Source organism: Numida meleagris, chromosome 5 (genome assembly GCF_002078875.1).
Source record: "Numida meleagris isolate 19003 breed g44 Domestic line chromosome 5, NumMel1.0, whole genome shotgun sequence".
Taxonomy (NCBI): Eukaryota; Metazoa; Chordata; class Aves; order Galliformes; family Numididae; genus Numida; species Numida meleagris.
Window position 1 is genome coordinate 14,618,334 of NC_034413.1, and position 13,041 is coordinate 14,631,374.

At 38.3% G+C, this 13,041-nt stretch overlaps 1 protein-coding gene across 5 annotated transcripts in view; it reads left to right on the forward strand.

Annotated features, from left to right (window-relative positions):
* BLNK (B-cell linker) overlaps positions 1 to 13,041 on the forward strand; it is a 98,780-nt gene that overhangs the window by 63,093 nt on the left and 22,646 nt on the right. For 3 of the 5 annotated variants that reach the window (XM_021400057.1, XM_021400059.1, XM_021400060.1), the window contains 2 exons: positions 8,285 to 8,350; positions 12,334 to 12,390. In XM_021400057.1, the coding sequence (XP_021255732.1) occupies positions 8,285 to 8,350; positions 12,334 to 12,390 (123 nt within the window). The remainder of the gene's footprint in view (positions 1 to 8,284; positions 8,351 to 12,333; positions 12,391 to 13,041) is intronic. The other 2 variants (XM_021400058.1, XM_021400061.1) reach the window with 1 other exon arrangement.

Genomic DNA, 13,041 nt, shown 5'->3' on the forward strand with positions numbered 1-13,041 from the left:
ATGTTAGGGCTACTTGTGTCAGAGATGTATTGTCATAGAATCACCAAGGTTGGAAAAGACCACTACCATTTCCTCATTAAACCATGACTCTTAGTATAACTTCTAAACATCTCTAGAACACCTTCAGGGACAGTGACCCCACCACCTTCCCTGGGCAGCCTGTTCCAGCACCTGACCACTCATTTGGAGAATAAATATTTCCTGATATCCAGCCTGAACCTCCCCTGGTGCAACTTGAGGCCATTGCCTCTCATCCTATTGTTGGTTACACAGGAGAAGAGGCTGACCTCCCCCCCCCCCCCCCCCCCCCCACACACAACCTCTTGTCAGGCAAGAGCAATAAGGTCTCCCCTGAGCCTCCTCTTCTCCAGACTGAACAATTCCAGATCCCTCAGCTGCTCCTTGTAAGACTTGTGCTCCAAACCGTATTATTATGACATTACATGCTTTGCATTTTCATTTACCCTGCGTTGGTACTTGCTACTAAAAGAGAGATTGACAGCTTCTTTGTGAAGATTACCTAGAGGGCATGTGAAGATGAAAAGTGCAATCAATATTTAGCCTTTCTGTGCCTCTGTGTGTACTGTGTAAACACACACCTGCTCTAATTACTGTTTTTGCCTTTAGACAAAATAGCGGATGATTGAAAAGTGAGCAGAATAGGATGTGCTTCTGATGTTTTGTCAAGTGGCTTTTATAAACTAAAATATTTTTAGTCATTTCCTCATGTGCAACTTACAAACACAGCAGAAGACAATTGTAGTTCATGCTGCCTTTGAGATAGATGTCTGTAACCAACTTCTTGCTGTAAGCAAGCCTCTCAAATTTTCCTCATAGCTCTGAGATAGCATTACAGATAAACATCAAAGTGTCTTCTCTTGATAGCTTGGTGTTGCAGGTTGCCTCCTCTGCCATCATGAAAGGCATTGCAGGGGGTGGCAGTGACAAGTGTTGATATGCACTGTGCATACATCACAGCCATAGAAAACACCAGCTGCTCCCCATCCAGCTGGTGCCAGTCTGCATTTCTTTGCAAGGAAATTGCACTCTCACGTTCTAGGTGGCACGTGACATTGTTCTGTGTGCGTGAAGTACCTGGAGGAGGCCTAAAGTGCAGGATTAGATGGTTTCTGTAGTTGGGAATTTTCTTTTGCTTTCTACTGAATACCTAGAAGGAAAGTGAAAGGGAAGAACCATTTTATGTAATTAATTGAGTTGGTTTAGATGCATAAAATTTGGAAGTAATAAAAAACTACATCTTATGAAGCTCTCACCCAGCTTGCTGAAGTCTGTGATCTTCCACAAAGACCATGCTAGCGGTAATGTGTTGATGGAAGCTTCTGCATTTAGTTTGGGAAGACAGTCCAAGAGGAGAGCTTCAAGCTTTCCAAGATCTCAAGTGATGCTTTTACAAATTACCTACTAGGTAAGCAAGTTTTCCCTCAAGGAAGCAGGATCCTTTCCCTTTGTCCAGCAATGCTGACTTTCTTAATTTTGTCAGCTGCACACCTGCTTATAAAACTAAAAGCTAATAGAAACATAAAATAAAGAGCAGCTGGGCAGGCCGCAGTGGAATAACTGAGCTGCCGGGAGCAGTAAAGGTGGGGGCTGGGCATGCAGTCCTTTATCTAGTTTCACACTTTATTTTTTTTAAAAAACAACTACAGTTACCCTTGTTATTTAATTTTTTGTTCTTTGATTTTTTGCTTTTCTTCTTGTAGTAACTGAGCTTTTATTCTCCAAATTCCATTATACTTTTGCATGTTTTGTTGTGTTTTTCTTTTAATGGATCTTTGCTGTAAAGCTTTCCAGCTAAAGCAGGTAGGAGTTTGTTGGGAGTGTTGTTTTTGTTGTGTTGGGATTTTTAATTTTTTAAATAAAGTCTAAGCTTGCAGTTACTAAATCCTGTTCTTTCAAGTTCCCAATGCTAAGCATTTGAATTTGTCTGGGAAAAGAGAAATAACTACTTTGCTTTAGTTGATCTGTTATGCTGTCTTTCTCAAGACAATAAGGCAGATGAGAGCTACACCCAAAGTGAACTTTTCTTACCTGAGGTGACTGGAGGTAGTAACTGTCTTCAGAAAATTAGACTTTCTAGACATAGAACAACAGAATGACCTGCTAGTGAGGAACAGCCATAACCAAAGGGTCATAAGAACTTAACTCAGAGCGCAAACTGATTGATTTACACTGTGATTTTTCAATCAGTTAATATTCTGAAGCCAGTTCAACTTTGTCAGTTAAAAATCTGACTGAAGTTAGGAGAAGAAGAAAGAATACACAGGTCAATTCATATTTGAGTGTATTAATATTGCTTCAAGTTTTCCTTACATAGCCTGTGTCTGAACATATCCTCTTCAAAATGTTGCCCTTTCTTTGACCCAGGTAACTTCTCCCAGAGTACAGATAAGTATTTTTCAAGAGGCACATCAGATAAGTCAGATAGTCCTGTGAGTGTTAGAAATCTGAGAAGGTGTAATTCTAGCCCTCCAGTTAAACAAAAGTGTGTGTGCTTGTAATATTGAAGACTTCCTGTGAGCCGTTTAAAACTTGTTTTTGTTTTTCACCGCTCCCTACTGATGCTGCAATCAGCCCTGTTTCCAAAAACAACATCAGTACCACACCCAATAGCAAGTTCACACATCTGTGCTCGCAGATGGATACACTAAAGCAATGTGTGTCCGCTCCCCCCCATCCAGCAGACCACATAGTGTATTCTTGCAGTAGAGTGGTGTCATTTGCCGCAGGCCTTCCCTCGCCATGTTCCAGAGCCAGATGTATAGATAAAATGCTGATGCCCAGGGTGTGTATTGGAGGTCCAAAGTAATGTATTCATGTCATACAAAGAGGGGAACTTACTGTTCTGCACACAGCAGGGCCCTCTCTGCTCCCAGCAGCACAGGGTGGCCATTGCCACCACCAAGGCCACACTTTTTCCACAGGCCTCCAAAATCTTCATGGCTGCACCTTTTCCTGACCACATGTCATGGCAAGGTATCCCCTGATGAACAGGAACACACGAAACAGATTTGGGCCTACCTGAGTGCTCCTTGCAGCCCAACTGCTTACCACAGGGTGACACAAGTCTTGCTTAGAATTACCAACACCCAGTGCACAAACAAGGGGTTCTCTAGGCTGGATATTATGAAAAACTTCTTCTCTGAAAGTGGTTGGGTACTGGAACCAGGCTACCCAGGGAGGTGGTGGAGTCACTGTCCCTGGAGGTGTTCAAGAAAGATGTAGATATGGTACACGGGGAAATAGTTTAGTGGGCAATATTGGTGGTATGTGGATGGTTGGACTGGATGATCTTAGAGATTTTTTCAAACCTTAATGATTCTATGATTCTAAAGAGAAGTTCCAGAGAGGTAGAGATTATCCCCAGTCTTTCTGGGGATATATATTTGCAGATGCATGAAGACACTTAGAATGCAAATAGATATAATTTCCGAAAAATTACTCATTACAGACAACTGTCTGAAAGTAAGATACTCCTCTTTCTCGGGTCCATGGGCTCTGTAACTTGTTGCACATCTGAGTCAAAAGTTCATTGCATGCTTTATTCTTTGGATCATTTATATCTTCTTTCATATTATTTTAAATTTAGTAAGCTTTTGTGGTATAGCTAACATGCAAGAAAATCAAAAGCTTCCATCTGATTTCCAAGAATCTGGATGTGTCACGGGCTAGGCCTATCCACTGCCTTTCATTCCTCATATGCTGAGCTGTGACCAGATCAAAGAGAGGGTGGTTTTATTCCATTTTGTTTTTATCTCAAGGCGGCTCTGCCAGTTCTTGAGTGCAACTAGGCGTTTTGTGACAAAGCAAGTCCTGTTTTCAGGCTATATTGTATTGGCCATGATAAACCATTCTGGCTTCTTTTATATGGGTATCATAGGTAATGACCTTTTTTCAGTACATTAGATAATCCTTAATTGTTGGAGGTCAAAACTGATAAGAAAAATAAAGAAACATAGGGCTATAAAAGCATCCCCTTTTGGAAAGGTTTACTCCTAAACATTAAAAGGAAATGCTCTTCTTTCTCCTCTCTCAGGCATACTTTCTAGTAAACTATACTCATTATTTTTGAATATTATCTCCAAGACGGATCAACATACAGTAAAATCTTTTTTTTTCCCTCAGTACTTTTGTTGCTTTAGGTAAGTAGAATAAAACCTGGTGTTTAGTAGTGTGATGTGTTTCCCTGTGTAGGGAGTTCAGAAATAAGAAACCTGGGCTTGATGTCCCATGGGCTATCTTTCATTTAAATCTTATACCAGTCAGTGACTATACTAATCCTTACTAGAATATGGGAATTTCTCTATGTCAAAAGCGTAGAGCAAGAATAAGTTAGTATGTTGGTGGACTTCTCTGAAGCCAGAAAACCAGAGGAGAGCATGAAGACTCACATGAAGTCTTCATGAAGCATGAACAGGCTCGGACTAGAGTAGCTTCTTCAGCAAGTAATACTTCAGCTATATTCACAAAGTCCTAAACAAAAACAGGAAAACATGCCAGGTTTATTTGAATGCATTTTTCTCTTTTTTTCTTTTAATTGTTATAGAAAAATCCCTTTCCAGTACAAATAGCTCCCCATTTGGGGAACGTTGTCTGCTAGGTACTTCATAAATACCTGTTGTTTCACTTGACACCTTGCTATCAATTACTAGCACTTCTTGTTGGGCTCCAACAATGAAGACAAAAGGTCTCTGCCTTCAGCATCCTAACAGACCAAGTCAGCACAGAGCTATTTAAAGAGAAACTAAAATCTGAGAGACTCTGTCCAATAACTAGAATAGTAGGGATTCTAGTTAACATGGAGTTATTACCTGGAACAGGCCCAACCTGTCCACTGAACTGTTTGACTGCCTGATGTTGTGAAACTGGAAAATACAAATTTAAGCAAAGGAAAAAAGTACAGCTGAAGGATTCATGGGATAGACTTACTTGTTGTTCCCTCCAATATTCCTCATATATTTTCCAGAAACAAACTTTTTAGACATGCTTAGAGCCAAGACTTAAGCTTCTCATGTGCACGCTTACTACCAGCAATAACTGCAGAAGTTTGAAAGCCTGTTTTATGTGCAGTGGGTCCCGGATCAAAGGGTCCCATCTATTCATAATTGAATTTGATCTCGGAATAGCTATTGCTGAAAAGCATTTTCAGAGATTAACTGACACAGACTACGCCTTTATCTGCAAGCAAAATTTTACAGAAGGTCTCAGCCAAAGTTGAATGAAGAGTTGGTGATTATAGTTATTTCTTAACTCTTAAGTTTGGCCTCTTTATTATCTTTACTTAACTGAAGTGCAAGATAAAGTTAGCATTGTTTATTTTAATTTATAGTGTTAGCTGACTGAGGTCCTTAAATGTTTCCAGTACCTGTTCATCCCAGGAGAATAATCACTAATTGTTAACAAGGTCCTGACTCAGAAGTGTTGTGAATTATATTATAGTTTTGTACTTGAAGTAAACAAAGGTTATCTACATTGGGCCATGGTAGACTGCATGTCCTAGATACTCTCAAGGCTGCTGCCCTGTAAATTTCCTCCCACAAGGAACCTCTTGAGCTATTTTCTTAGGTAAAATATTTGAGAGACAGACAAGAAGTGTAAGAGAGCCAGTCAGATACACAGATCCATGCAAAATATTCAGTGTATAAATGACCTTCCATACTTTGTTTTCTTCATTGCCCTGGAATGACCTTCAGGCTCTAAGATCAGGAGACTCCACTACCTGACCCTCATCTTTTCTTCTGTCCCTCTAAAGTTACCAGAGAGACAGATTGTCGTGAAACTCACAATTTGTAGCCTATTGTATGTCAAGAAAACTCAACTTTTGTTCGCTAAGTGAACAGACTGGTTTTTGCAATTTGTTCAACTTAATGATTCAAATGGGGTTCTACTTAAACTGAAGATCGTCCACATCTGATGACTTACTACACTTACCACTGTCATAGTGCATTGGTTATCTGCTGGTGCTCACAGGCTCGATTGGAGTCAAGTTGTCCAGGGGCAACAAACTAAGTGTTGCAACAACTCCTGTGAGAGCTATGCAACTTCAAGAAATGAAGAAATCACAAATATGTGTTAGATATTCCCTAATTTATCACAATTGTTACTTACAGAATTAAATGGCTTCAGGAATTTGAATAAGCAAACCTAGGCAAGCTTTTGTTTCAGTTCAACTGCATGGGAAAACACATTTTCTCCTCTTTTTTTTTTTTTTCAGAATGCCATAACTTTGTTCTTGTAAACTTATGAACATCAGAGATGAACAATAAGCAACATTCAGGTTTAAATCTAGAGAAAGGCCCAAACCAAAAACCTATCTCTATCAAGCTATACATACTGGAAGAAAAATAAGAGAGTCTTACATGCATTTCTCTTTAAAGACTGCCAAGACTTTTTGAAAAGGACACAAACACCTGCAAGCAACTATTCTCCCCAAACTAGAACTAAACCATTTAAATCTCCTCTCATTCTTTTCATTCCTCATTACTTTTCATTTATAGGCACTGCCAGGTGCCAGCTGGGGCACAAAACAGAAACAGTCAACTGTAGAAGATGGTTATTTGTGATATTTCAAGCGTGACCAGAAACTGAATTTATTAGGGAGGGAAGGAAAAAAGCAAATAATAAACAGAGGAAAGGCAGAAGATCTGAGATTTTCAGTCAAGATTTGCAGATTTAATGAATTTTGTTAGATAACCGAGGCTTTTCTCATAGATGTAGTGCATTACTGCATTAAATTGCTCTAAGTATTTTGCTGGGCACTGTTTCTCAACATCTATAAGCAATTTAATATTATTTTTAATATCAGCACTTAACTTTATATGCTTTTGCTGTAAATTAATAGTGTGAGCTTTGAGAAAAAGTTACAGATGTGTTTGTAAATTACTTTTCAGTTGTTCTCATTATTTTTTTTTATTAGTTGAGAATCTAGAAGAAATAGGTTGAATTGCTCTTCAAGGAAAGTCATGCAAATATTTAGGCTCTAGGAACACTCTTTATGTATCAGAGCCGTGACATTATCTTTTAAATCCAATTTCCTTTGAAAGAGTTATTTTAATACTTTAGAGCTCCGATTGCCAAAGATAAAGATGGATGATAGCTTTTTTTTTTTTTACCAAAGCTCAACTTGTTATTCAACGTTCTGCGTATTAAGGTTTCAAGTTTAAAGAAAGCTTTAAAAAAGGGGCAAGAAAACTTTGATTTTAGTTGTCTTTGTAAGCAAAGATTCCAACAGTTGTCTGGTAGCCTAATCTTGCATCAAAGATGAGATAAGCAAGACAATGAGATTTGCATAGACAATTCATGATGAAGAGTGGAAAGCAGAATTTTTAAAAGTCCTTTTTGCTTCTCTTTATTAGCTGGGATGAAGTCTTTAGCTCATGTCTAATACAGGAAATCTTAATTTAGGTAACAGGACAAACATAAACTGTATGGAGAAACCAAAAAAAAAAAAAAAAGAAAATTCAATAGGAGTTTTTCTAAGATGATCAGCCTTCTAATGGGTTTCACTATAAAAATCAGACTTTGCAATAAGTTGTATCAGCATTCCTTGAAATTGCCTTTAGTGACTTTTTTCCCTAAATGAGAAGGGTAAGAGGCATTAAAAACTGATACCTGCTGACTAAAAAAATGAGATATCTTAACTTGATTACAAGTATATTTTTAATGAGGTCAGTGCAGCTGATGAGTAAAAACTATATTTGATTCCAGATATCAGTTCATGTAATTGGAGTCCTGAGATCATGAGTTTTCACAGCTGAGAGTTGGAGGTACTCCAATGGCTTTTCAGATTGTTAAGGCCAGGGAAAGGGTCATGTTCCCCCCTCTTGTTACATATTCAAGCTTTGTGGGAATTAGGTAAATTGTCCATTGATTAAAAATGACTCATGTAAATTGGAGAATGTTCCCATTATTGCTGTGGATTGTTGTAAAGTCAGTTCTGAACAATATGCTAATATTGAAATATTCTAACCTATTAGATTAGGTGATTGCATTCTTTCTTGATGCATTTGCTTAGATTGATTATTTAAACCGCACTGAACTGTATAAAGAAGGATAACACAAATCATGCCAAAAAGCTCAGTTAAAAAGGGAGGGAAACTTCATACACAAATAATTTTAGCAACTGAACTACTTACTGAATATACATAAAGCATTTTTTGATGCAAGAAAAATTACTGCTTATATTTCCTGTATTTTTCTTAATTTATATTAAAGAGTGTTCAACTACATGGTCATCTCAATGCTGGTTTTGTTTAACATTTTACAGGAAGCTTCAAAAGATGGTGCATGATATCAAGAAAAATGAAAGTGGGATAATAAACAAGTTCAAAAAGTAAGTTTGAAACATTACTCCTAGTTTTCTCTACTTGGGGAAGCCAGATTAAAGTAGTATAATATTATACTAGTGGTGATGAGACCATATTATCCTAGAAGGATGTACTGCAGTGTATGTAAAGAAATTCAGTCTGGTCTGTGACATGCAGTATTGTCATCATTATTAAGAGCCTCCCAAAGTAGCTACAGAACTGGCCTCCAAAGGGAGGTTGTGTTGTAGCACTGAAAAACAGTATTTAGGTAAAATGCATTTTTGTTGTGTGTGTTTTGGGAATTACTGTAGCTTTTCCTTTTTTCTTAGACCACTGTTTAAGTTACCTGCTGCAATTAAGCTTTAATTAGAGCTCCACCTTGAACCAACTGATCAGACATAATAGAATTCCCATAAATATGCTATGTTCTCCTGTATATATCAGTCACCTAAAACAAAAACCACCATTACCTAACGTTCTTATCTCAGTAAGAAGTGCTAAACAACATAAATACTGATGTCACGTACACAGAAGTATCATAAAATATTCATGTGTCTTATACGTAGAAATTCCAGTAATTCTGCATCCTTGTCAAATGAATACCCCATTCACTGTTTCCAGTCAAACATCTATTTAAGCTGTTTAGCACTCTTTTTCTTAATGCAATAGCTCATTTACATTGAACTCCCACTTTAATGCGATTTTCCTATTCAGATGTCTTTCTTCACATGAGCCATTGAGTACTAAGAACTTTTAAAAGTTAATTAGTACACGGTACCTACAGTACTCCAGGATGACCACATTAAATTCTAGGAATGCAGTTCTCATACATAAAAGGCACATAGAAACATTTCTTAAAACTGTTCTTAGAGAGTGACCACGATAGTTTGATTTGAGGAGAAGAAAAAACATGATTTTAACAAGAGCTAACTCCAGGTATATATGAGGCAGCTGGGAGTAGCGTAATTTGGCCGTGCAAGAGCTCTGGAAAGCTCTCGGTGTCTGTGGGGCAGCTGTTCCCCTGGGCAGACGAGGTGTGATGTGTTTCTAGGAGCAGCACCCAGTCCCTCCACAGAAACCTAAGGTTGCAGGCCTCCTTGTGGCCTCTTTATCGCAGCTCTGCCTCTGTCTATAGGTCTTCAGCATGCTCTGATTGTAATGCCAGATATATCAGGAAGATTCTGGAGACATCTTTCCCTCTCATTACTCATCCTCTTTCATTTATTTCTATCACTGTCACATGGTGTGTATACTTGATTGTCTTTAGTAGCCTGGACATGAATTCTGCTGTTCATCAGTACTTCTCTGACTATACATCCTTCCCCTCTTACTCTCTGGGAAGGACAAGGGAAAAATAACAAGAGCTAAATGTAGCTGAAGCTGGGAAGGTCAGAGGTGCTGTTGTTAAATGCCAGGTATGAGATAGCTGGTGTAGTGCTACAATTCTTTGATTCTCTCAAGATTAAAAAAAAAATCCACAGAAAGAACAGACTTATAAAGACTCTTAATGTGTGACTAAAGCACAAAGCTTGCATTCCACCTCTTCCAGCTGTGAGAATACAAATTGAGACTTAAAAATATATATATGTATATAATCTTCTTGAACCCTCTGCAGTGCATCTGAGTCCTACTAATCCCATCTGCAATTATGAAGTTAGAAACTTAATAAAAAAAAAAATAAATCTCACGTTTGCACGACTTAAGAACTTGAATCTTTAACCCAGTACAGAATGAGAATTAGAATAAAGCCATGAGTTGATAACACTGATAAGGTTGTATATAAAGAGACACCAAGCTTTGCAGAACAAGAACTGGCTGCATTCCTCTGTGCCCTTTGGGGGCTTTTTTTGTTTAGTTTTAGTAGATGATTTTTTCTATTAAAAAAATTTTTAATGTGATTATCCAGTTGAACACTTCCTCCTTGTAAGTTTTATGATTATTTTATTACATGTCAAAGACATAAACATGACTGAAGCAGGAAAAATTGTATTAAAAACTGCTTTAAAATGCAGATTTGGACTTTGTGCACTGGAAAAACATAAATTGCTTTGGCTCAAATTCAAACCTCAGAAGTGGAGAAAACTTGGAAGAAGTCAAGTAGTGTACTTGGTAATTGCAAGCCCAAAGCTGTCACGGGCAACATACACACTGTAAGTGTTTGCTTTTGAATTGGGAAGAACGTTCAAGTAGTCTTGAAAGACAATTAACTTATTAACAACATTTGTTTAAGACACTTCTGAAATCTGGGTTGCCTCTTGATTATGGAGAGAGGTAATGGAAATTTCTGCGTGAAAAGTCCCCCACTGCAATCTAGTTCAGCTCCAGGGTGCGGAAGAGCAGGGGTATGTTTGCCATCCAAATGTCTTAAAGTTTTGTGAGAAGCTGCCTGAACAGGTGTGGTAACAAGAAAGAAAACTGCAGATAATGCCTTCATTGCTTAAAGTTCCTGTTGTTTATTCCCCAGTCAAACTCAATGTTTTGACAGCGGCAATACAAACATTGCACACAGGCTGCCACTCACCTGCTTGCCCTGTTTACAGAACTGGAGCCCCAGCTGCTGTGCAGATCATGATGTCAAAGAGGATTATTATGTTCAAGTTGAAGAAGAAGCAATAGGTTTTAGCCAAAGTTGAATAAAGAGTGGGGCATACGGCAATACTATTTTTTGTAAATCCTATCTGGGGAAAAAACATTCCCCATGAAGTGGGTGGGCTCTGTGCAGAGGCAAACAGTGGGAGAAGTGAAGGACTCTTGTAAATGAAGAGACTGTGGCCACTTCTTAAAAGCCGGAGGAGTGAGCAAATACACTAGTGAGTAAATGCCTCTGAAGGAGAATTTAGTCCTTCACATAAAGTGCTACTGCTATGTATATTTGGTTGCTTTTCTGAATGTAGTCTGTGAGAAAGCGTTGTTAGAGCAGAAAACCCAAACCCTTACTGCAGGCAACTTTAAAGTTCTCTATATAGTCCAGGAAAACACCAAAATGTGTGATTAACTTGAAGCATGTCGTTAATACTTGCCATTACCATAGGGTTCCTTACATGAGTAAAATTAAGCATGTGCCTATATGCTTTGCTGGATCAACCTCAGCTGAAAAAGGGGAAATCTCAGAATATATTTTGCTTTCAGAATAACTTATTCACCTAAAAATTAGTGTGCAGTGCAATCTGTTTTTGTGTGAGCAGCATTCAGACCCAATTACATGAAATGCCTCAAATGCTTCCCAGTTATTTGTTGAAACTAATGATGTATATAGTAAGATATTAAATTACTTTTAAAAAAATCTGTTAACATACCATCAAAATGCACTTGGATTTTATGAAGATCTTTGGAACTGAAATTTTTCATGCATATTTCAAATTATCTAGATGATAACTTATTTTCTACTGAATTTTAGGGACATACTGGCCCTATTAAGGTCAATGGAAACTTGAATTACTTGTGTTCTATTAGAGCCCACACAGAGATGGTCCACTATCTGTAACTGAAGTGCAGAGCTGGGTACCACCAGAATATTTCACTTAGAAATTGCGTTTACTATAACCTGCTATATAACCTTTAAAAGATATGTTAGGACTCTTTTCCACTTAAATATACACATTCTCAGTTGGATGGCATTTGATTCTCTTAGTCCTTTGTTGATAAATTCAGAGGAACGGGACAGGGTGAGTCAGTTGCTGCTCTGCAAGCATCTGTGTATAAATGCATCAGTATCTGAAATAGCAAGGTATAGGCTCCTTGGCATAGGGATTATGTCTTCTCAGATTGCACTGTGGTTTGCTCAGTGGATGAAATGTTGGCACCCGCAAAGCGAATCTCCAGTTGAGTTTAGAAGAATCCAGATTTCAGTTCTGGCACTCAGTAATCCATTCTGGTTCTGTGAGAATAATCTAAGTGGATTTGAGAATAAATAATGAATTTGAAATGTTTCTAACAAATGCAGATGTGGCTGTGAACTATCTCAGCTCTGTGACAGAAACATGATTTCTTTTCTTCTATTGATATTCAGGTTCCAAAATGAACAAGTGGCCTTAATTTGCAAAACTGGGAAAGATACTTGGGATCGGTATGCTAATTCAGATCTGCACAATGGCATGTTAGGTTGCTTAGACACACAGCTCCGTTCTGTGCTTTGTATGCTTTTGTTGTAACATTTACATTTTCTGTCAGGGTCACTGCCAGGACTTGCAGGGCCAGGGACACAGTGCTGAAGTTTTCTGCTTAGCAGTTTGGAAATAAATATTGTGGCTTAGGCTGCATGCTTTACACTGTGACCCAGAGAGCCTCTTACTTGCCATTGTCTTAGTTCCATTGTTTTCCAAGCATCCACTGTCTCTGAACAACACAGGATAGGCACATAACAAAGTACTTGACTAGATTTTGATCTGCCTTCTTAGGCAGACCTGAGATCTGCCCTGGCAGTGGCCCTGGGTTTTTCCTTCTAACATGCCTGTGCTAACCTGGACAAACACAGCAGCAGTGCTGTTGAGAATGCTTTCTCATTGACTGTTTGTACACTAAGTTTATTCATGCTGTGGGAAGCTAAAGACTGGGAGGAGGAAGAGATCTTTCATTAGTGTTGATGGTAATGAGCAAAGATGGACAAACACTTTGAAATAATGGGGTGTCTCTCTCTCTCTCTTTATACATATATATATTTATATATATAAATTTTTGCAGCTTTAGAAGCACCTGTACCACTCACTCATTGATTTAT